The following is a 21425-nucleotide window of genomic DNA, read 5'->3' on the forward strand; positions in this document are numbered from 1 at the left end:
AGTGGCCTCTTTGGGGCAGTGACGTAGCCACAGGGGGCCTTGGGGGCCTGGCCCCCCCAAAGTCTGCTGGTTTGGCTGACAAGGGTCCCCAAGGTCCACCAGCAGAAGCCTTACTCCAGCAATCCAGCAATGTTCGCCACAATGCTGCCTTCCCTGCTTCCCCCCCCCCCCGCACGAGCATGAGTGAGGATTTGTGCATGCTCAATTTCATTAAAACTGAGCATGCATGGGGTGGGGGGGAAGCAGGGCAGGCAGTGTGGCGGCGAATATCGCTGGAGGAAGGCTTCTGTTGGTGGAGCTTGGGTTCCCCTGCCAGCCCAAGTATGTGGAGTTGCAGTAGAGGTGGAGAGCAGCAAGGACAGTGGGGCAAAATGTACCCCACACACATACTCTGGGCTCAGACCCCCCCAAAACTGAGGTCTGGCTACACGTGATCCTGAGTTGCTCCTGCCCTTGCCGGCTCAGCAGTCCAAATGGCTGCCACAACAACCCATTACAGCCTTGAGAAACCGTCGTGGGAGATCATGACAGCCATTTTGACACTGAAATCGGCATGGACATGAGCATTTCTGCCCATGCTGGCTGCAATCTCAAAACGGCTGCCGTGACCTCCTGCAACAGTCTCATGAGGCTGCATGGGAAGTCATGGCAGCCATTTTGACTGCGGAGCCAGCAAGGGCATAGTAACATAGTAGATAGTAGAAAAAGACTTGGGATCGCTCCTGCCCCAAAGAGACCACTAGACCACCAGGGTTTCTAAAGGTAGGCCTGGTAAGGACCTTCGGGCGCTTGGAGGTGGTGGTGGTGGTGGGGGGCAGGCAGTGAGTGGTCACGTTGTTGTTACGAGGGGTGGGAGTGGGTGGAGTTTTGGTTTCAGCTGGAAATGCACTGCCATATTTGGTTGAAACTGAAGCATGGTTGAACCCAAATTTTGGCCTCTACTCATGATTTCATAAACTTAAGTACATAAGTATAGCCATACTGGGACAGACCGAAGATCCATCAAGCCCAGCATCCTGTTTCCAACAGTGGCCAATCCAGGTTACAAGTACCTGGCAAAATCTCAAAACAGTACAATACATTTTATGCTGCTTATCCTAGAAATAAGAACTAGATTTTCCCGCAGTCCATTTTTAATAATGGTCTATGGACTTTTCTTTTAGGAAGCTAGCCAAATCTTTTTTAAACCCAGCTAAGCTAACTGCTTTTACTACATCCTCTGGCAACAAATTACAGAGTTTAATTACACGTTCAGTGAAGAAATATTTTCTCTGATTCGTTTTAAATTTACTACTTTGTAGCTTCATTGCATGCCCCCTAGTCCTAGCATTTTTGGAAAGCGTAAATAAGCGATTCATGTCTATCCGTTCCACGCCACTCATTATTTTATAGACCTCTATCATAATCTCCCCTCAGCCATCTTTTCTCCAAGCTGAAGAGCCCTAGCCTTTCCTGAAAGGGAAGTCGTCCCATCCCCTTTATCATTTTCTTCGTCCTTCTCTGTACCTTTTCTAATTCCACTGTATCTCTTTTGAGATGCGGTGATTAGAACTGCAAAAATACTTAAGCTACTGTCACACCACATTTTGATTATAGCTTACTTATACAAAGCTGTGAACATTGTTGAAATATGAGTGGCCGTGTCCTTTAGAGCAACAAGACTATGCAGGAGTATCAGTTACCTAAAACTGATTAGGAAAGCGGATTAATGCAGTTGAGCAAACTAATCCTTATTGTTCCCACGACAGAATCAATTTGTAATACCGTCACTACCATCATATGCACATATACTGAGCGACGCCTCTTTGCATACTACAGCACCGAGAAATATTTTATTTGCATAAGAAAATCCAAAATAAGTGGTGAAGAGTTATGCTAGCCCTTGCTCTCAGTAAAATACAGGCCAATAGCTCATAATAAGAGCTAGGCTTCTTAAAATCAAAATCATATCTGATGCAAAAGAGAGCTAGCCTGTAAAAATCAGAGATCACCTTTGACACAGTTACATTTCACTGTAGCAAGTGCTGAGCTGGCAAGGGAGGGGGGCATTTGCTCTGAGACTGGCACCTACAAGACGTCATGAGCAAGAGTTGCTATAGTTATGTAGAGATAGTACTGGGTCAGCTGCACCCCGGGTGAGGACATCCAAAGGAGGGGGCTAAGGGAGAGTTTGGGGAACATGCAAAGTCATCTAATAAGATGTGCTCTGAGCATATCTTGTTTATACTTAGAGCTTGATAGTATGTGAAGTCATTTTGATCAACTGATAAGGTCCAAGAACCCTGGGGACAAAGCTAGGGTCCATTGAAATGAATAGGGTGAAAATAGTATAAAAATGGGAGTCAGAAGGGTATTAGAACAGAAGGAAGTCTACAAGAGAAGGAGGGTGACAGACGTGCCGTGAACTGCTGTTCAAACCATACGAATACCTGATTTGCCTGTATTGCTATTGGTAAGATTGAAATAAACTATCTTCTTATATCCCAGCGAGTCCTTCTGATTATGGAGTTCGTTAATTCCTGGACTGTGTAAGAGCAGTCTGGGGGAAGATGAGGTCAGAATAGGTGGGGGAACACGCAAATTATATATAGTGGACAGATGATTACAAACCAAACTGGAAGCTAAAACTTGACTATACCCTGTATCTTTTTTCAACAATAACATTTTGGAATGATGCAAGGCATCAATTTAAATATTTAGTAAAGTTTGCTATCCCACCATTTTGAACAGATACCAAGGTGGTGTCAGTATCTAGAGCAGCCTCATAATTGATTTTTTTTTATCACTACTACTACTACTACTTATCATTTCTATAGCGCTACTAGACGTACGCAGCGCTGTACACTTGAACATGAAGAGACAGTCCCTGCTCGACAGAGCTTACAATCTAATTAGGACAGACAAACAGAACAAACAAGAGATAAGGACAAAGTGTAGCAAGATTCCGGAATCTCAAAGAGTAGCAAGATTCCGGAATCCCAGAGACTACTACTACTACATATCTAATATAATAATTTGCTCCTCCAACGTTCCAATGTGCGTCACTGGGATTGTAACCACCTGCTGACGTCACTCCTCCATCATTCTCCGTCCTCCCTCCCTCCCAGTTCCATGGGACCCTGGAACTGGGAGGGAGGGGGACACTGGAACTCGGAGGGGGGGGCCTGGAACTCGGAGGGAGGTGGAGGGGGCAGGGGAGAGATGCTGCACATGGATGGATGGAGGGGGCAGGGCACAGAGGACGTTGCTTGCATATGGATGAATGCAGGGGAGAGAGCATAATGCAGGGGAGGGAGGGGACCCTGAAACTCGGAGGGAGGCAGGGAGGGGACGACCCTGGAACTCAGAGGCAGGGAGGGGACGACCCTGGAACTCAGAGGCAGGGAGGAAGGGAGGGCACTACCCTGGAACTTGGAGGGAGGGAGGGAGGGAGGGGGACAACAACCCTGGAACTCGGAGGGTGGGAGGGAGGGGGGACGACCCTGGAACTGGGAGGGAGGGGGCCCTGGCACACACTCTCATGCTCACACACACACTCTCTCTCTCACAGACACACTCGCACCCAGTCTCTCACTCTCTCTGTCACACACACACTCGCACATCACTCTCTCTATCTCTCTCTCTCTCACAGTCACTCTCACACACACTCTCTCAAACATACACACTCCGAGGAAAACCTTGCTAGCGCCTGTTTCATTTGGTCAGAAACGGGCCTTTTTTACTAGTCATTTCTATAGCGCTACTAGACGTACGCAGCTCTGTACACTTGAACATGAAGAGACAGTCCCTGCGCGACAGAGCTTACAATCTAATTAGGACAGACAAACAAGAGATAAGGGAATATTAAAGTGAGGATGATAAAATAAGGGTTCTGAACAAGTGAATGAGGGTTAGGACTTAAAAGCAGCAACAAAAAGGTGGGCTTTTAGCTTAGATTTGAAGACGGCCAGAGATGGAGCTTGATGGACCGGCTCAGGAAGTCTATTCCAGGCATATGGTGCAGCAAGATAAAAGGCATGGAGTCTGGAGTTAGCAGTGGAGGAGAAGGATGCAGATAAGAGAGATTTACCCAGTGAACGGAGTTCGTGTGGAGGAAAGTAGGGAGAGAAGAGATTGGAGAGGTACTGAGGAGCTGCAGAGTGAATGCACTTATAGGTCAATAAGAGGAGTTTGAACTGTATGCAGAAACAGATAGGGAGCCAGTGAAGTGACTAGAGGAGAGGGCTAATATGAGCATAGCGACACTGGCGGAATATTAGTCGTGCAGCAGAATTTTGAACAGATTGAAGAGGAGAGAGATGGCTAAGTGGGAGACCTGTGAGAAGCAAGTTGCAATAGTCTAAGCGAGAGGTGATAAGAGTGTGGATGAGGGTTCTGGTAGTGTGCTCAGAAAGGAAAGGGTGAATTTTGCTGATATTATCAGAGAATAAGATAGTGTGGTTGCTGTGTTAATCCATTTTAAAGGTAATAAATAGAAATTAAAACAAAAGAAAGGAAAATAACGTGATACCTTTTTTGTGGAACTAACTTAGTACATTTTTTTACAAGTTTTCGAGGGTAAAGCAATCTTCTTCAGGTCAGATATGAGCAAGAAATGGCTTTACATGTAGGAGCTGAGCTGGTGCTATTGATATTTTGAGGGGACAGTCCTTGAGACAGCCCTGGGGGACGAAACATGATTGTGTCGGACATTGTCCCCCATCTGACAATCCTCTGCTTTAAAATAAGTTGAATTAATACACAGTTTAAAATATTTAATATAAGCTAGCGGTTAATGCAGTGGGAAAGTGGATGGAAGTATCTAATAACGATGAATGAAAACACTTGAGAGCCGATGAGGAGGTTGGTGCAAGAAATCCTCGCATCAGTGTAAAATTATTGGCAAGTAGCACCGCCGAGGTTTTCGGTGTTCTGTTAAATTTGAGTGGGGAAAAATAGAGTTAATATCAAAATATATACAGTGAAACATGAAAAGCATTCCAATCACAATCTCAAGGGAAAGGAAGGGGTTTGGGGGGACAGGAGGTTATCAATAGAAATCAAACAAAATAAAACATGGAAAAGAAAATAAGATGATAACTTTTTTATTGGACAAAACTTAATACATTTCTTGATTAGCTTTCGAAGGGGGACAGGAGGAAAGGAGTGATAAGGAAAAACGGAGAGAGGTGAATGGGTAACCAGAAGGTGACCAGGCACTATATAGCTTGTAATGTGATAGGAAACCCAGATGACTGTTAAGCCCAGTCTGGTGGGTGTCGAAATATTTCATCATGCAAAGATCTTACTTTCCTGGATTGTTTTAGTATTCTGACCCAGCGATCGTGAGGGGAGCTTGTATATGCCATTCTACCATTTACAAGGATTGCACTTCTCAAATAGTGTTTTTGCTGGTTTTTCTCAACGTGGAAGTTGGCAGCTCTTTGATGACATTCTATATACTTGTTTGCCAGTTAAGTCCACAGTATAGCCCCTGAGGCAGCCCTTTTGAAAGTGCCTCCCCTTTATTAATCAAATTACACTGGCTTCCCAGCAAAGCAAGAATCACCTTCAAATTATGTATCTTTATCTTTCAAATACTAAATGGCACAGCTATGGGGTACCATTAATAAAGAAACACTAAATATGAGGCAAGAAACTTATCTCAGACTACACCTCCCAAATTGCAAAAAAGTGATCTACAAAAGTGTCCACTCTGCAGACTTCACTTACCTAGGAACCAAATATACATGGTACATAGTTTAAAATGAGATCGTGCAACCACTGGTAACCAGTGAAGCTTGTAAAAGTAAGGCATAATTGATTCATCTTCTCATAAAGAGTATATAACCCTAATCACTAAGGGGGTCTTTTACTAAGGTAAGCTGGCATTTTTAGCTGGCGCTAAACGCTGAGACGCTCATAGGAATATAATGGGCGTCTCAGCCTTTAGCACCAGCTGATTTTTAGCAAGAGCTAAAAACGCTACCACATCTTAGTAAAAGACCCCTTCAATTCTGGATTGCCTGTAACTTTTTCACAATCAAATTTGTACAACCCACATAGACAATATTACAACGACTACAGTAGCAATGATTGCACCACAAGTCGAAAAGATGATAACATAAAATATCTTTGAATTGATCTCAATTTCTTCAGCAACAGAAAACAGCTTTTTACTGTTTTGTTTACATGGTTTATCATAGAAAGTTGACTATCCATCTATACCCCTAGAATACGAGAGGAAAATTTAAATTTAGTATTTCCAATTTGAAAAAATGTCTTTATCCGTAATGGGCTAGATTCTATATATCATGCCTACAAAATTGTCGCAGAAAAAAACCGCCTAGGCGTATTCTATAAACTGCACCTAACTTTACTCAAAGAAATACAAACTGGGGACACTTCAGTTATGTTGTCTGCACATTTTTAAAGGTTTAGGCCTTTGACACTCTAGGGGGGGTGGGCAGGGGGGAGGAGGTAGAGTGGTTTATCCCGGGGGGGGGGGGGGAAGGGGGGAAATAGGTTAGTAGATGGTAGTGTTGTTTGGGAGGGTGGGAGAAGGTGGAAAGAAGGGGGGGGGGGATAGAGGGCAGTAGAGTAGGATGTTATACTGACTTACATGTGTGCCTGTGTTTGTACTGCTCAATATCAGTTGAAATGTCAATAAAGAGGAGTCAAACATAAAGGTTTAGGCAATTTTTTTCAGTGGCAGTCATATAAAATACAGAACAGAACTTTTCTCAATCTGTGAAGAGACAAAGAACATGCAGAAAGATAGTGAAGAAATTGAGCAGAAATGGTACAAATATTACCTGAATGATATAGACTTCTTCTCTGCCGTTATACCAAATCTCAAACTTCTTGTTGTCACCTTTCACGTTCTCTGTAATGCCAACAGCACTCATCTGTGTAAAGAAATATCAGCTGAATAGCAAGACACAGCTCTTTCAGTGGTACTTGCATGTATTAATTGAATCTCACTAATCTAAGTACATAAGTAATGCCATACTGGGAAAAGACCAAGGGTCCATCGAGCCCAGCATCCTGTCCACGACAGCGGCCAATCCAGGCCAAGGGCACCTGGCGAGCTTCCCAAACGTACAAACATTCTATACAATCAAGCCATTGTGACATCACTAATGAGGTTGGCTCTTATTGGTGGAATGAGCCACTATGACATCACAATAGGTTAAATCACTGCTCTATGTAATAAAAGTGAGCCAAGTAGTGGACATAAGTACATAAGTAATGCCATACTGGGAAAAGACCAAGGGTCCATCGAGCCCAGCATCTTGTCCACGACAGCGGCCAATCCAGGCCAAGGGCACCTGGCGAGCTTCCCAAACGTACAAACATTCTATACATGTTATTCCTGGAATTTTGGATTTTTCCAAGTCCGTTTAGTAGCGGTTTAAGATTTTAATATAACAACAAATGAAAGCATTCTATTCCAAATCATAGACTGCAATGTTACTATTGCTCATTTGCTAAATAGCTGCCCAGTCAAAATAAACAAACATGGGCAATTTTCTCTATATATTTTCCATGTGACGCTATTTACAGTACTTAAAACTGTAACATAGTAACATAGTAGATGACGGCAGAAAAAGACCTGCACGGTCCATCCAGTCTGCCCAACAAGATAAACTCATATGTGCTACTTTTTGTGTATACCTTACCTTGATTTGTACCTGTCCTCTTCAGGGCACAGACCGTATAAATCTACCCAGCACTATCCCCGCCTCCCAACCACTAGCCTCGCCTCCCACCACCGGTTCTGGCACAGACCGTATAAGTCTGCCCAGCACTATCCCCGCCTCCCACCACCTGTGCAAGTCTAAATGTTTGCAGTAGTTCTATTAAACAGAAAGCAGTGCGATTTCAACTTACTACATTAAATAAATGCACATAAACACACGATATGCACTATCGTAGGCGTGTAAACCAATTTTTTGACGTAATGAATCCCAAGGTGGAAGAACTACAATACTTATAGACTTCCCAATCTACCAGTGTCTCGACCAGAATGGTGGGGGCCAAAAAACCCTCAGTAACAAAGTCTATAAGTATTGGAGTTCTTCCGCCTTGGGATTCATAAACACATGGTACACATGTCCCCAGACCTGTATTTCTCAAGTCTAGCCATCAACAGATTTTTTTTTTTGTTGTGGCCATACATGAAAGAATTGGCTAAAGTTAATTATTTCAGAAACAAAAAAACTGTCAATGCAGCCACCAACACAGAGAGCCAAAAATGGGAATTCATGAAACATCAGCAGGACACAAAGTAGAAAAGCTGAATTCTACCGAAACAAATAGGAGATATGTAGGCTGAGACCATGAAATGAAAGGGATAAAAATGAGTTGAGGAATGACTATACATACCTTATAAGGGTTCAGGGTTTTCAGAATTGTGTGAAATAAAATATTACTGAAATATAGTAAACGTCAGTGGACAAGCCATATTTGTCACCTTTTTCTCTGTTTTTTCTCTTCATTTTCTGTATTGAAAGGAGGCTCTGGAATGAGGAGCCACAGGATGAAGGTGAAAGTGGACTCAGTAGTAACCTAAAGAAATACTTCTTCATGAAAAGGGTGGTGTATACATGGAATGGCCTCCCAGTAGAGGTGGAGGACTGGAGACAAAGATTGCATCTGAATTTAAGAAAACTTAGGACAAGTGCATAGTCTCTTTAAAGGAAAGGAAGGGAAAAGTGGATGATTTGGATGGGCAGACTAAATAGGCCATATGGTCTTTATCTACTGTCATTTTCTCTCTGTTTCTATATGTAATTCTCCATTATATGGGGATTATTGAGTGGTGATAGCTTTTCCTTAAAATCCCTGGGTGGGATGGAAGCCCAGCCCAAGGGGTGTGTTGTTGAATTAAACTGCAGAAAGAAAGTGGGATGTTAGTTGATTGACAAGGGAGGTGGTGCTTGAAGCAACAAAGGCTCTGACTTGTGGGGGGGAAAGTAAGGTTACCATATTTTGTCCCCCCAAAAGGAAGGCACATGCCCTGCCCCTTTCACACCCACCTCACACCCCACCCTGCCCCCTTTCACACCCTCGCTCCGCCCTCTGTCACATTTTCCCCTTCCCCCTGTCACACACCCCGTCACTCCCCCTCCCCTTACCTTACTATTGCTCTGGTGGTCTAGTCACCTCTTCGGTGCAGGAAAGAGCTCCCTCTTTCCTGCCCGGAGCGCTGCCCTGCATGCATCCTTCCTGTTCGTGATCTCGGTGCCGATTCAAAATGGCCGCCGAGAGTTGAAGTCTCGTGAGGTCACTTCAACTCTCGGTGGCCATTTTGAATCAGCGCCGAGATCACGAACAGGAAGGATGAATGCAGGGCAGTGCTCCGGGCAGGAAAGAAGGGGCTCTTTCCTGCCCCGAAGGCGGAAGAGGTCACTAGACCACCAGGGCAGTAGTAAGTAAGGGGAGGGGAGGCTAGCAAGCCTGCCCATTTGTCCAGAAATCCGGACAAACGGGCAGATTGGCAAAACCCTAGGGGAAAGTAGTCTTTGGTTGCTTGTACCCCCGCCGGGACCCTTGAAGGAGAAGGGGTTCCCAAAGTGGCTAAATAAACTCAGGCTGAATGAGTTGCTGCCCATCAAATGGCAACTGTGAAGGTGTCAGAGCGGAGGATGGGTAAGGGGAACCCAGCCTGAAGCAGGAACCTGGACAGGGGAAGCCTGTTCAAGGCCAGAGAGCAGCGCAGGAAGTGCATCGCTGGAAGAAGAGCCTAAAGGGTCTGTGCCTGAGGGAAGTGGATTGTGATCAAGGAGAGTTAGGAGCAGCTTTGGATTATTACCAGCCTCTGCAATGGATAAAGGACAGGACATTTTTGTACATGTGTAAATACTGAGTTTTCCCAAGAAGGTTCAAGAAGGCATACCATAAACAACCATCCTAATTTCTAAATAACAAGACTGATCACGAACTAGACAGAACAGAACTCTTATCAGTTGACTGACTAACCTCACTGCTATTAATGAACAAGCAGTACCACCTTTTCTGGAGATGCGAAGGCGGTAGAACGAGAGGGCATGAAATGAACTAAAGAAAAATGTCAGGAAGTATTTTTTCACGGAGAGAGTAGTGGATGCTTGGAATGCCCTCCCGCGGGAGGTGGTGGAAATGAAAATGGTAACGGAATTCAAGCACGCGTGGGATAAACATAAAGGAATCCTGTTCAGAAGGAATGGATCCTAAGGAGCTTAGCCGAGATTGGGTGGCAGAGCCGGTGGCGGGAGGGGGGGATAGTGCTGGACAGACTTATACGGTCTGTGCCAGAGCCGGTGGTGGGAGGCGGGACTGGTGGTTGGGAGGCGGGGATAGTGCTGGGCAGACTTATACGGTCTGTGCCAGAACCGGTGGTGGGAAGCGGGGATAGTGCTGGGCAGACTTACATGGTCTGTGCCCTGAAAAGGACAGGTACAAATCAAGGTAAGGTATACACAAAAAGTAGCACATATCTTGTTGGGCAGACTGGACGGACCATGCAGGTCTTTTTCTGCCGCCATCTACTATGTTACATATGTTACTTTAATCCTAATGTCTAAAATGTTTTCTCTATAATTGATGACTCAGTATATGTTACAATCCAATCTATTACTCAGGAACTTATATGCAATACTTTACCATGTATGTACCCTCCTTAATGCAATACCATTTCTAATTCTGTTAACCGGAAATGGCAATCGCCATTACGGCAAATGTAAGCCACACTGAGCCTGCAAATTGGTGGGAAAGTGTGGGATACAAATGCTATAAAGGTCAAGTTTGAGCAAAGGGATTGAGGTTGTAATACACAATCTTAAATGGACAGGAGGAGATCTACTGTACAGATGGAGTTCTAATCTTATTTTCCTGTCATTTGAAAAAGCTCAGTAAAGTTAAGTTTGCATCAAAAGACACTGTTGGAGCGCTGTGTGATTTCTCTGAAGCGGGAGTGAGGACCTTTGCTCCCTGGACTGGTGAGACACTATAAAGAAGCCCCACTTAATTTCCCAATCCCCGCTTCTCTATTCCAGACTATTTACCCACTCCTGAGCTCGAACTGGGAGGACTATGTTGAACAGAGCGTACAAAGTGAGTGAGAGTGTGTCATGCTATCCCTGTGACCCGGGTTGGACGTGGAAGGCACTGAGCTGAGCAGAATTTGTGGCGAGACCTGGATTACATATATATATGGCCCACTTAGTTTTCACAATTTCTCCTGAATGCCCTGCCAATCTTGATCCCTACTGATTTCTACAACAATACAGGGCAGTATAGGAGGCTGGTAAAACAACAGTCCTATAATGAAACAACCAAACATGAAGTAGTTACCTCCCAATTCACAGGGCTCCTGAATAAGAGTTTGCCCCTCTTCTGGTATGCCTATTCCCCTAAAGTTTCCAAACTCCCTCCTCCCCACTCCAAGCTAGCCCCCCAGCCTTTTCCTCCTCCACCACCCCTCACTTTCCTTTCTGTAGGTGGACTCCCCTCCCCATGGGTGAACCCTCATTCCCCTCTCTGCTCTAAGCCGAAGTTCCTCCAGCCCCGCCCCCGGCCTCAGTTTAGCCCCACCCCTTCGCCAGTTTGATAGAGGCGGGATAGGACTCCATGTCCCACCTCCCGAACGGAGAAGGCGGGGCCTGAGAGGGGGAAGGGTAGCGAAGTTCCTCCAGCCCCGCCCCCGGCCTCAGTTTAGCCCCACCCCTTCGCCAGTTTGATAGAGGCGGGATAGGACTCCATGTCCCACCTCCCGAACGGAGAAGGCGGGGCCTGAGAGGGGGAAGGGTAGTGTCAGCCTCCTCCTAATCCCGCCGCGCCCCGCGCCACTCGCGCACAAGAACCAGGAGAGGGCGGAGCCACACCGCGGAGAGGCATGCGCGTGCGCGCTCTGGCTCAGTGCGGTCCCGCGCTTTTTTACAGCTTCTGTTCTTTCTTGTTTTCTGCTGCTTTTTCTTCGATATTTGGGGTTGGTTCTGTTCCTTAAAAATAGTAAAACGAAAGAAAAGGACGAGAGGGGTTTGTAAAAGCAGAGAGATCCTTTGGTTGGGAGGTGGGGGGGAAAGTCTGGCTTGTGGAGGCGACTCTCCATCTCTCTCTCTTCCATGCCTAACCCCTCACCACTTCCCAGCTTTTTTTTTTGCCTTCTACTTTAGGCCTAACCCTTTCCCCCTTATCCCTAGTTAAGAACTTAAGAGTTGCCATATTGGGACAGACTGAAGGTCTTTCAAGTCCAGTGTCCTGTTTCCAACAGTGGCCAATGCAATTCTCTGCTTACCAGGCTCCCCCCCCCCCCCTTTTACCCATCTGGAGCAAGGCCTAGTTCTCTTTGATCCTCGTACAGGGCTGGTACTTTCCAACTCCTAATCCTTACATCAAATTCTGGGGTAAAATTTAAAACTCTGTACAGCAGGGCAGTTCAGCAATAAATTCTGTCATCTCTACTGAAAGCCTGTGCCAGGTAGCTGTCACCCCCCACCCCTGCAGTCTCCTATGTGAGCGCATGTTTTCTTCCATTCTTTTTTGATCTGTCTCACTCCAGTGTCAAATGATGATTTCCTTGTCCTGTAGCTTTTTATGCTGTACATAAGTAATGCCACACTGGGAAAGGACCAAAGGTCCATCGAGCCCAGCATCCTGTCCACGACAGCGGCCAATCCAGGCCAAGGGCACTTGGCGAGCTTCCCAAACGTAGAAACATTCTATACATGTTATTCCCGGAATTGTGGATTTTTCCCAAGTCCATTTAGTAGTGGTTTAGGAAACCGTCTAACCCCTTTTTAAACTCTGTCAAGCTAACCGCCTTCACCACGTTCTCCGGCAACGAATTCCAGAGTTTAATTATGCGTTGGGTGAAGAAACATTTTCTCCGATTTGTTTTAAATTTACTACACTGTAGTTTCATCGCATGCCCCCTAGTCCTAGTATTTTTGGAAAGCGTGAACAGACGCTTCACATCCACCTGTTCCACTCCACTCATTATTTTATATACCTCTATCGTCTCCCCTCAGCCGTCTCTTCTCCAAGCTGAAAAGCCCTAGCCTCCTTAGTCTTTCTTCATAGGGAAGTCGTCCCATCCCCGCTATCATTTTAGTCGCCCTTCGCTGCACCGTTTCCAATTAAAACGCTGCATTCTATCTCATTTAAGTCTGATAGTTTACTGTTAGACTTCTGCTTTATTTTCTTTCTTCTGTGGCCTGTATCTTTAGCTTGTTAAGTCTCACTTATGGCTTTATATGCTTGTCATGCACTGTTTGGATGACTTTCCTTTGAATTGTCTTCACCGTTTCAGTGTTTTTGTAGATGTGATCTCCAGGTTTCTATATTATATTCAAGGCTGGGCCTCACTAGAGACCTTTATAAAAGTATATTCTTCTCTCTTTTTGCTGGTGATAACTTGCAGAGCCAGATGTACTAAGGGCTTTTCCATATCATCATGCTGATCAATCCATAGACTGGTGGGTTGTGTCCATCTACCAGCAGGTGGAGATAGAGAGCAAACTTTTGCCTCCCTATATGTGGTCATGTGCTGCCGGAAACAGTGTTGCCAGGTGGGCGGTTTTACCGCCCAATTGGGCGGTTTTCCGCGACCCGCTGCGGGAAATTTTTGCCCGCGGCGGGTTGCGGTTTTTTGGGCTGGTTTTTGTGCTTCGGGCGGTTTTTTCGGCCGCGGGGGGGCGGGGTTAGTGACGTTTTTGGGTGGGGTTAATGACGTTTTGGGCGGGGTTAGTGACGTGGGAGGCGGGGCCGATGACGTGGGAGGCGGGGCCGATGACGGGGAGGCGGGGCCGATGACGGGGAGGCGGGGCCGATGATGTAAGAGGCGGGGCCGATGACGGGGAGGCGGGGCCGGTGACGTGGGAGGCGGGGCCGGTGACGGCGGGGGCGGGGTTTATGACGGCGGGGGCGGGGGTGATGACGCGGGGGTGGGGGTGTCAGGGGCGGGGTTTGTGTTTGGGCGGTTTTTGGGCTGTTTTTTGGGCTCCAGTGGGCTGGAAAAAAAATTTCCACCTGGCAACCCTGGCCGGAAACTCCTCAGTATGTTCTCTATCTCAGCAGGTGGTGGTCACACACAGCAGCAGCTCTGGCTAGGCCTCCAAGCCTAATTCTTAGGTTTTGTTGAGTGCCTGGGGTTGAGGGCTCTTCTTGAGCAAGTGCAAACCTGGTGGCGCCAGGTCCCTCCTTTTCTCCCCCCTCCCGCTGGCTCCGTTTGAAAAAAAAAAAAATTTTGAACGTCCTTAAAGGCGTTTATTTCGACGTTTATTTAAACGTTTATTGCAGCTACTCACTGGGACACCAGGTCGTTACAGCTCGGAGCGGACAGCAGGTAATTTTTACCTTTTATAGCGGGCAGGGGGTTCCCCGATTGGTCTCCACGTGGCCTATGGCGTCGGAAAAACTTCTAGTACCTAGGACGCAGATGTATCCATGCTCCCATCCCTGTTCTTCCCTATTCCCAACCCCCTTAAAATGATGATTAGCCCATGTATTTCTGCTCACCATTATTTTTTTTTTGCTTTTTTGTTTGAATTAAAACATAAATCCTAGCCATTCTTTAAGATGTTTTAACTACTACTACTACTACTTGACATTTCTAAAGCGCTACTAGGGTTACGCAGCGCTGTACAGTTTAACATAGAAGGACAGTCCCTGCTCAAAGAGCTTACAATCTAAAGGACAAATGTACAGTCAGTCAAGTAGGGGAAGTCTAGATTTCCTGAAAGGTATAAAGGTTAGGTGCCGAAAGCAACATTGAAGAGGTGGGCTTTGAGTAAGGATTTGAAGATGGGTAGGGAGGGGGCTTGGCGTAAGGGCTCAGGAAGTTTATTCCAAGCATAGGGTGAGGCGAGGCAGAATGAGCGGAGCCTAGAGTTGGCGGTGGTGGAGAAGGGTACTGAGAGGAGGGATTTGTCCTGTGAGCGGAGGTTACGGGCAGGAACGTAAGGGGAAAAGAGGGTAGAGAGGTAATGAGGGGCTGCAGACTGAGTGCATTTGTAGGTAAGAAGGAGAAGCTTGAACTGTATGCAGTATCTGATCGGAAGCCAGTGAAGTGACTTGAGGACATTCCATATAGAATCTCAATTAGTAGCAACATTCCGTGTAGAACCCCAAAGAGTAGCAAGATTCCATTCAGATTCTCAAATAGTAGCAACATTCTTTTCAGAATCTCAAATAGTAGCAACATTCCATGCTACTACTACTACTACTACTACTTGACATTTCTAAAGCGCTACTAGGGTTACGCAGCGCTGTACAGTTTAACATAGAAGGACAGTCCCTGCTCAAAGAGCTTACAATCTAAAGGACAAATGTACAGTCAGTCAAGTAGGGGAAGTCTAGATTTCCTGAAAGGTATAAAGGTTAGGTGCCGAAAGCAACATTGAAGAGGTGGGCTTTGAGTAAGGATTTGAAGATGGGTAGGGAGGGGGCTTGGCGTAAGGGCTCAGGAAGTTTATTCCAAGCATAGGGTGAGGCGAGGCAGAATGAGCGGAGCCTAGAGTTGGCGGTGGTGGAGAAGGGTACTGAGAGGAGGGATTTGTCCTGTGAGCGGAGGTTACGGGCAGGAACGTAAGGGGAAAAGAGGGTAGAGAGGTAATGAGGGGCTGCAGACTGAGTGCATTTGTAGGTAAGAAGGAGAAGCTTGAACTGTATGCAGTATCTAATCGGAAGCCAGTGAAGTGACTTGAGGACATTCCATATAGAATCTCAATTAGTAGCAACATTCCGTGTAGAACCCCAAAGAGTAGCAAGATTCCATTCAGATTCTCAAATAGTAGCAACATTCTTTTCAGAATCTCAAATAGTAGCAACATTCCATGCTACTACTACTACTACTACTACTTGACATTTCTAAAGCGCTACTAGGGTTACGCAGCGCTGTACAGTTTAACATAGAAGGACAGTCCCAGCTGAAGGAGCTTACAATCCAAAGGACAAATGTACAGACATCAAGTAGTGGCAGTCAAATTGGAGCAGTCTAAGGTTAGGTGCCGAAGGCAACATTGAAGAGGTGGGCTTTGAGCAAGGATTTGAAGATGGGTAGGGAGGGGGCTTGGCGTAAGGGCTCAGGAAGTTTATTCCAAGCATCTTTCATTTTATCTCACTGGCTTTTGAAAATTCTCATTTTACTGGCAAACAAAGCACACTCTCACAATGTGATTTAAAAGATATTAAAGAGTACTGATCATTGTAGATATTTCTATAGTAAACTGTAAATTATTACTTTGAAATGGCAGCTAGCAATCCTGAGAGGCTTTCCAGGCCACTGATTACAGTTTCACCAGCTGAGACTTTCTGCATTATGAAGCAGTTTCTCAGTTGTAAATAAAGTTAGAGGAAGCCAACTGCAGGTTTTGACATTTATTTTTGATTCTTATATAGCTCACTCAACCTGGCTACTATATTAAAAGAAGTAGAGTAATAGGTAAAAGCAAAACAAATGGACAAATAACTGTTGAGGACAGTGCAATGTTGTTTTTGAAATGAAGTGACTGCGTATTGTAATTGTTCATCCCTTGGGTATAATAAGCAGGAGTGGCCACAAGGGAGTCAGGTGTGGTTTTCCAGTGCTTCAAAAATTATATTATCACAAACTCTCCAAGGGTTTTGAAATAAAACTGATGAACTGAATGGGAACGGCCAGTTCTTGGGGCACTAACGTAGCTCCGGGTTACCTTGAGGGAATGTTTGAAGCTGTAGGATGGCGATTTCTCAGATCCCTCGGTGTTTTCCTCTCGTTTCTTGCAGAACAGCAGGGTCTTGGCATAGAGGAAAAGGTGTCTCTGCATAGGTTTGAACCTGGCCAGATCCTTTACCTTGTTGTGTCCCTTCTTGTGATCAGTCCAGACGTTAAAGGAGCCCTGCATGAGCAGCTTCCCCAAATCATTCAGGTCCCCCTTCCAAGAAAGCAGAAAATGTATATAAACCAAGGTGGAATCACAAGATGGTCTAGTTGTACCTGGTAGACAGTAATAGTTCGTAAACATTAGAAACAACACACTTTTTTTTTTTTTTTTTTACTACAGAAAATGAATGCATGTAGAGGTTGCCACAAGTTTTTTGTGTATGCACTCGCCTGAAATCTCCTTCAAACTTTTTGTGGGTTGAAAAGATTCTATTAGCTGAAATTGCGCTCCATTTTGAGGATCCAGCAAATGGTGAGTACTATTCATTCTTAACCAGGGGTGTCCAGCTTTGGCTCTTGCCAGGTCGGATTTTCAGGATTTCCACAATGAATATGCATGAGATCTGTTTGCATACAATGGAGGCAGTGCATGCAAATGAATCTCATGCATATTCATTGGGGAAATCCTGAAAACCTGACTGGATTGTGGCCCTTGCGGACCGGGGTTGGGCACCCCTGTTCTAAACTTAGCTGCTGTGCAACCAGCCCTCGGAACATAACCTAGCCAGGCAGGTTTTCACAATATCCGCAATGAATATACATGAGATTAAAGTGCATGCACTGCCTCTTTTGTATGCAAATCTATCTCATTGTGGGTATCATGAAAACCTGACTGGCTAGGTGTGTCCCAAGGACTGGGTTGAGAGTGACTGGGCTAGAGAGATGTTCTAGTTGGATGTGAAGGCTTGGCTGAGGGTTGGAGGGGGTAGTAAAGGGATGTTTCTGGGGTCTGGTTTGGTTTGATTTGTTAAACCACTTTGCAGAGGTCTGGTGTTGATTTTAAAGGGAAGTAGCCATTTAGGTCCATGTAATTTCAGCCTAGTTTGCACAGGGTGAAATAACCCTATGTTTTTATTAACATATTTTGTAGGGCTGTGAATGTCAAGTTCGTGAAACATGTCACTAAAAGATCATATCTTATGGCCAAAGTGTAATTAATGGCAGTAACCTTTTCCTGAACTCGTGTGATTTCTAGCATCATACCTCCAGCCACAACTAAATTTAAGGAGGACTTGTAAAGGCACAGAGCTGTATTCTGTTGTTTGTAGGCTTCCATCATAAATTGAATCCAGACCTCTTAATCTGTCAATATTTCGAGGGTGTGATGCCTCATTTCAATAATCAAATTTTCTTTACCTCATTAGTTTTACAAGACATTGTCATCATTTTCATAAACCGCAAGATTGATATTACTAAAACAGTGAAATGTCCTTTCGCGTTCAAATGAATGTTTAGGAGTCAGCAAGTTGAAAGGCTTTATAAAATGAGTGATTAAGCTAATAGCTTATCACGTTCTGCTTTGAGTGAAACCTCCCAAGACAGTTCTGTGACTGAACATGTTCTGCATGCATTATAATTATTCTCATACTGGTGCTATCATCTGTACTAAGCAAAGAAATATTAGTACGAAGAGCAGAAGCCAGACAATATATATTGAAAAACGAGTGCCTTTCTGCACCATTTTTGGTTTACTGTCTGGATTATCCCATGCATCACAGAAAAGCACAATTCTAAAATTAGCTGTGCATTTTAGATGTGGATTGATGCCACTTAAAAGTTCTTTGTTTATAACAGGATAGATGAGGTTGTGGTTAGTGCAGTTGGAAATCAGTATTTTACGTCAAGGTGCACAGTAAAGGGTAAAAGGTCATGGATTTCATATACCGCCTTTTTCGTGGGTACAACCAAAGCGGTTTACGTACATGCAGGTACTTTTCCTGTCCCTAGTGGGCTCACAGTCTAAGAGTAATTAAGCTCCCCCCAACCCCGCCAGAGTGCCAGATTCTAAATGGCATTCATTTCATCAAAGGGCCTGATGCATTTAGCACTTAACTATCAACTGTGGACTGTTTTTGTTTGTTTAATAAAGTTTTTCCTGCCCTTCTTATGTTTTAATAGCAAGAAAAGCAGGCAGGATATGAGTGTCTGTATAACATTACATTGTAACTCTGTAGCCAAAAAGGAAAACAGTCTGTCAACTTTTAGGGTATTTTTTTGCACCCCGTCCCTCCAATTGCACATCTCACTGCAGAGCACACATGCTCTAAGGGCAATTTTAGAAAAAGTTCAGCCATAGAGCATGTGTGTTGCATGCAATTTGAGTACCACCATGTTAACTGGCTTAAAGGTAAAAGGATAATGAACATGGAAAAGAAGTATGCCCATTTTGCCCGTGCCCATTACAGATTGGGAAGGGGGAAGGGTATTTGTGATCATGCAGACGCTGGAGAGAGGATCTGATATGTTGTAGGATTGGAGTACAGTCTGTGTTCTGCCCCCATTTACATGGAGACAGGGTGCATGTTTGTTTATATATATAGGTTGGACATTGTTTATATCAGATTGCATTGCCTGTAAGTTTACGGTGCTTGTGCCTTTAAGAAAGGCAGGAAGTGCCTTTGGACTACAAAGCTTAGTCTTCCTGCACTGCTCTGTGATAGGCTGTTCCTGAGCACATGTCCCTGTGCCTTAGGGGACTTTTCCTATTGGCTAGTCTTTGTCCCTGTGTATACTGGGCAGGTAGCATGCCCCTTCTTTCTCCAGTGGGAGGGAGAGAGAGAGACTGTCTGTCTTTCTGTCTGTCTGCAGCATGCTTTTCTAAGAACCAGGGGCATAGCTACTATGGGGGCCTGGGCCCCTGTAGATTTGGCCCTGGACCCCCATGCCGATGACCCTCTCACCCCCCCCTCCCACCGTCAACCCGCCGTCTGTTACCTTTACTGGCAGGGGACCCCAACCCCCGCCAGCCGAAGTCTTCTTCCTTCGTTTGGTTTCTGAGTCTGACGTCCTGCACGTCAGACTCACAGAAACAGAACAAAGCCCTGCAAGGCTTCGTTCTGTTTCTGTGAGTCTGATGTCCGGCATGTTGTACGTGCAGGATATCAGACTCGGAAACCAAACGAAGGAAGAAGACTTGGGCTGGCGGGGGTTGAGGTCCCCCGCCAGCAAAGGTAGGCAACGGCGGGGGGGGGGGGTTGAGAGGGTCGGCAGGCGGGAGCTCAAAGTTGTTTGTGGTGGTGCAGGGGGGGGGGGGCGGCAATGGCGGCAGCGGGGGGGGGGTCCTAAAATGTGCCCCCTCCCCTTGGCCTCTGGACCCCCCTCCCGCCGAAGTCTGGCTACGCCCCTGCTAAGATCTGTCAGCTGACTTGCTGTACCTTGTATGCTCCCCCTTCAAGCTACTGTAAAATAACCACATTTTTACCGGTTTAAAAGTATTCACAGTATCTACTTGCTCAGCTTGGTTCTGAGACCTCCCAGCTCCCCTTCTATACAGGGTGAGCTGGTAGAGAACAGACTCCCAGCTCTGTAAGGGAGAGACTCTTGTCCAGCACATCTAACTGTAAGTTTACTTCCCTTTGTTTGAATTTGCATTAAAGAAAATTTTGTTTCAAGAGTTATGAGACTTTATTGTGAATTCAAACATGCGTGGGATAAGCATAAAGGAATCCTGTTCAGAAGGAATGGATCCTCAGGAGCTTAGTCAAGATCGGGAGGCGGGGCTGGTGGTTGGGAGGCGGGGATAGTGCTGGGCAGACTTATACGGTCTGTGCCAGAGCCGGTGGTGGGAAGCGGGACTGGTGGTTGGGAGGCGGGGATAGGGCTAGGCAGACTTATACGGTCTGTGCCAGAGCTGCTGGTGGGAGGCGGGACTGGTGGCTGGGCAGACTTATATGGTCTGTGCCAGAGCCGGTGGTGGGAGGCGGGGCTGGTGGTTGGGAGGCGGGGATAGTGCTGGGCAGACTTGTACGGTCTGTGCCAGAGCCGGTGGTTGGGAGGTGGGGCTGGTGGTTAGGAGGCGGGGATAGTGCTGGGCAGACTTATACGGTCTGTGCCCTGAAGAGCACAGGTACAAATCAAAGTAGGGTATACACAAAAAGTAGCACATATGAGTTATCTTGTGGGGCAGACTGGATGGACCGTGCAGGTCTTTTTCTGCCGTCATCTATTATGTTACTATGTGCTATATTCTGGTCAAGTGCATGCTAATCTCCTGAGTAGAGAGAGCCTATTAGGAGACAGAGCAGAACAGTCTGGGTGGGATTTGAATGTGGAGGAAGTGCAGACAGTAGGAGGGACAAAACATGCCTGTGGAAGAGAAGCTCAAGACATTTTGAAGCTACTAGTGGGCTGACCCTGCCCAGCTCTGCTTTAATGTTTAATCAAGGCTTCATATAATGCCTTTATTTAGAAAAAAAAAGCCAAAGTGGTGTACAATACAATTCAGGAGTATGTAGGGGCTTGGTAACTAGCATATCATGTAATGTACATACAAATGGATCACTAAATATTATGTATTGAAATTTCACAGTTTAAGTGGCTATTGAAAACTTCGTTGTTTGTGGAGGTATTTATGTACAGCTAGTTGTTATAATGGTTCAGTTTTGCTGCAAGTTCTGGTTTTGATACAGTCATGGCATGTATTTTGTTGTTGGTGGTGATTGTATGTTTTTATTGTAAAACCACTTTGATTTAAGAGGTCTATAAATGTGCGAAATAAATTACTTTTAAAATTGGAAAACATTTATACGTAAATGCTAGG

The 21425-nt window shown here is 45.5% G+C and overlaps 2 protein-coding genes across 2 annotated transcripts in view; one reads left to right on the plus strand and one right to left on the minus strand.

Annotated features, from left to right (window-relative positions):
• The window catches only part of MCF2L2 (MCF.2 cell line derived transforming sequence-like 2), a 410388-nt gene that overhangs the window by 60191 nt on the left and 328772 nt on the right, over positions 1 to 21425 (minus strand). The window contains exons 22-23 of the mRNA XM_030216237.1: positions 16656 to 16877; positions 6795 to 6887 (exon numbers count right to left, since the gene is read on the minus strand). Coding sequence (XP_030072097.1) covers positions 6795 to 6887; positions 16656 to 16877 — 315 coding nt within the window. The remainder of the gene's footprint in view (positions 1 to 6794; positions 6888 to 16655; positions 16878 to 21425) is intronic.
• The window catches only part of B3GNT5 (UDP-GlcNAc:betaGal beta-1,3-N-acetylglucosaminyltransferase 5), a 103468-nt gene continuing 93928 nt past the window's right edge, over positions 11886 to 21425 (plus strand). The window contains exons 1-2 of the mRNA XM_030216240.1: positions 11886 to 11950; positions 17007 to 17138. The gene's annotated coding sequence lies outside the window, so the exon portion shown is untranslated. The remainder of the gene's footprint in view (positions 11951 to 17006; positions 17139 to 21425) is intronic.

Source organism: Microcaecilia unicolor, chromosome 10 (genome assembly GCF_901765095.1).
Source record: "Microcaecilia unicolor chromosome 10, aMicUni1.1, whole genome shotgun sequence".
NCBI lineage: Eukaryota > Metazoa > Chordata > Amphibia > Gymnophiona > Siphonopidae > Microcaecilia > Microcaecilia unicolor.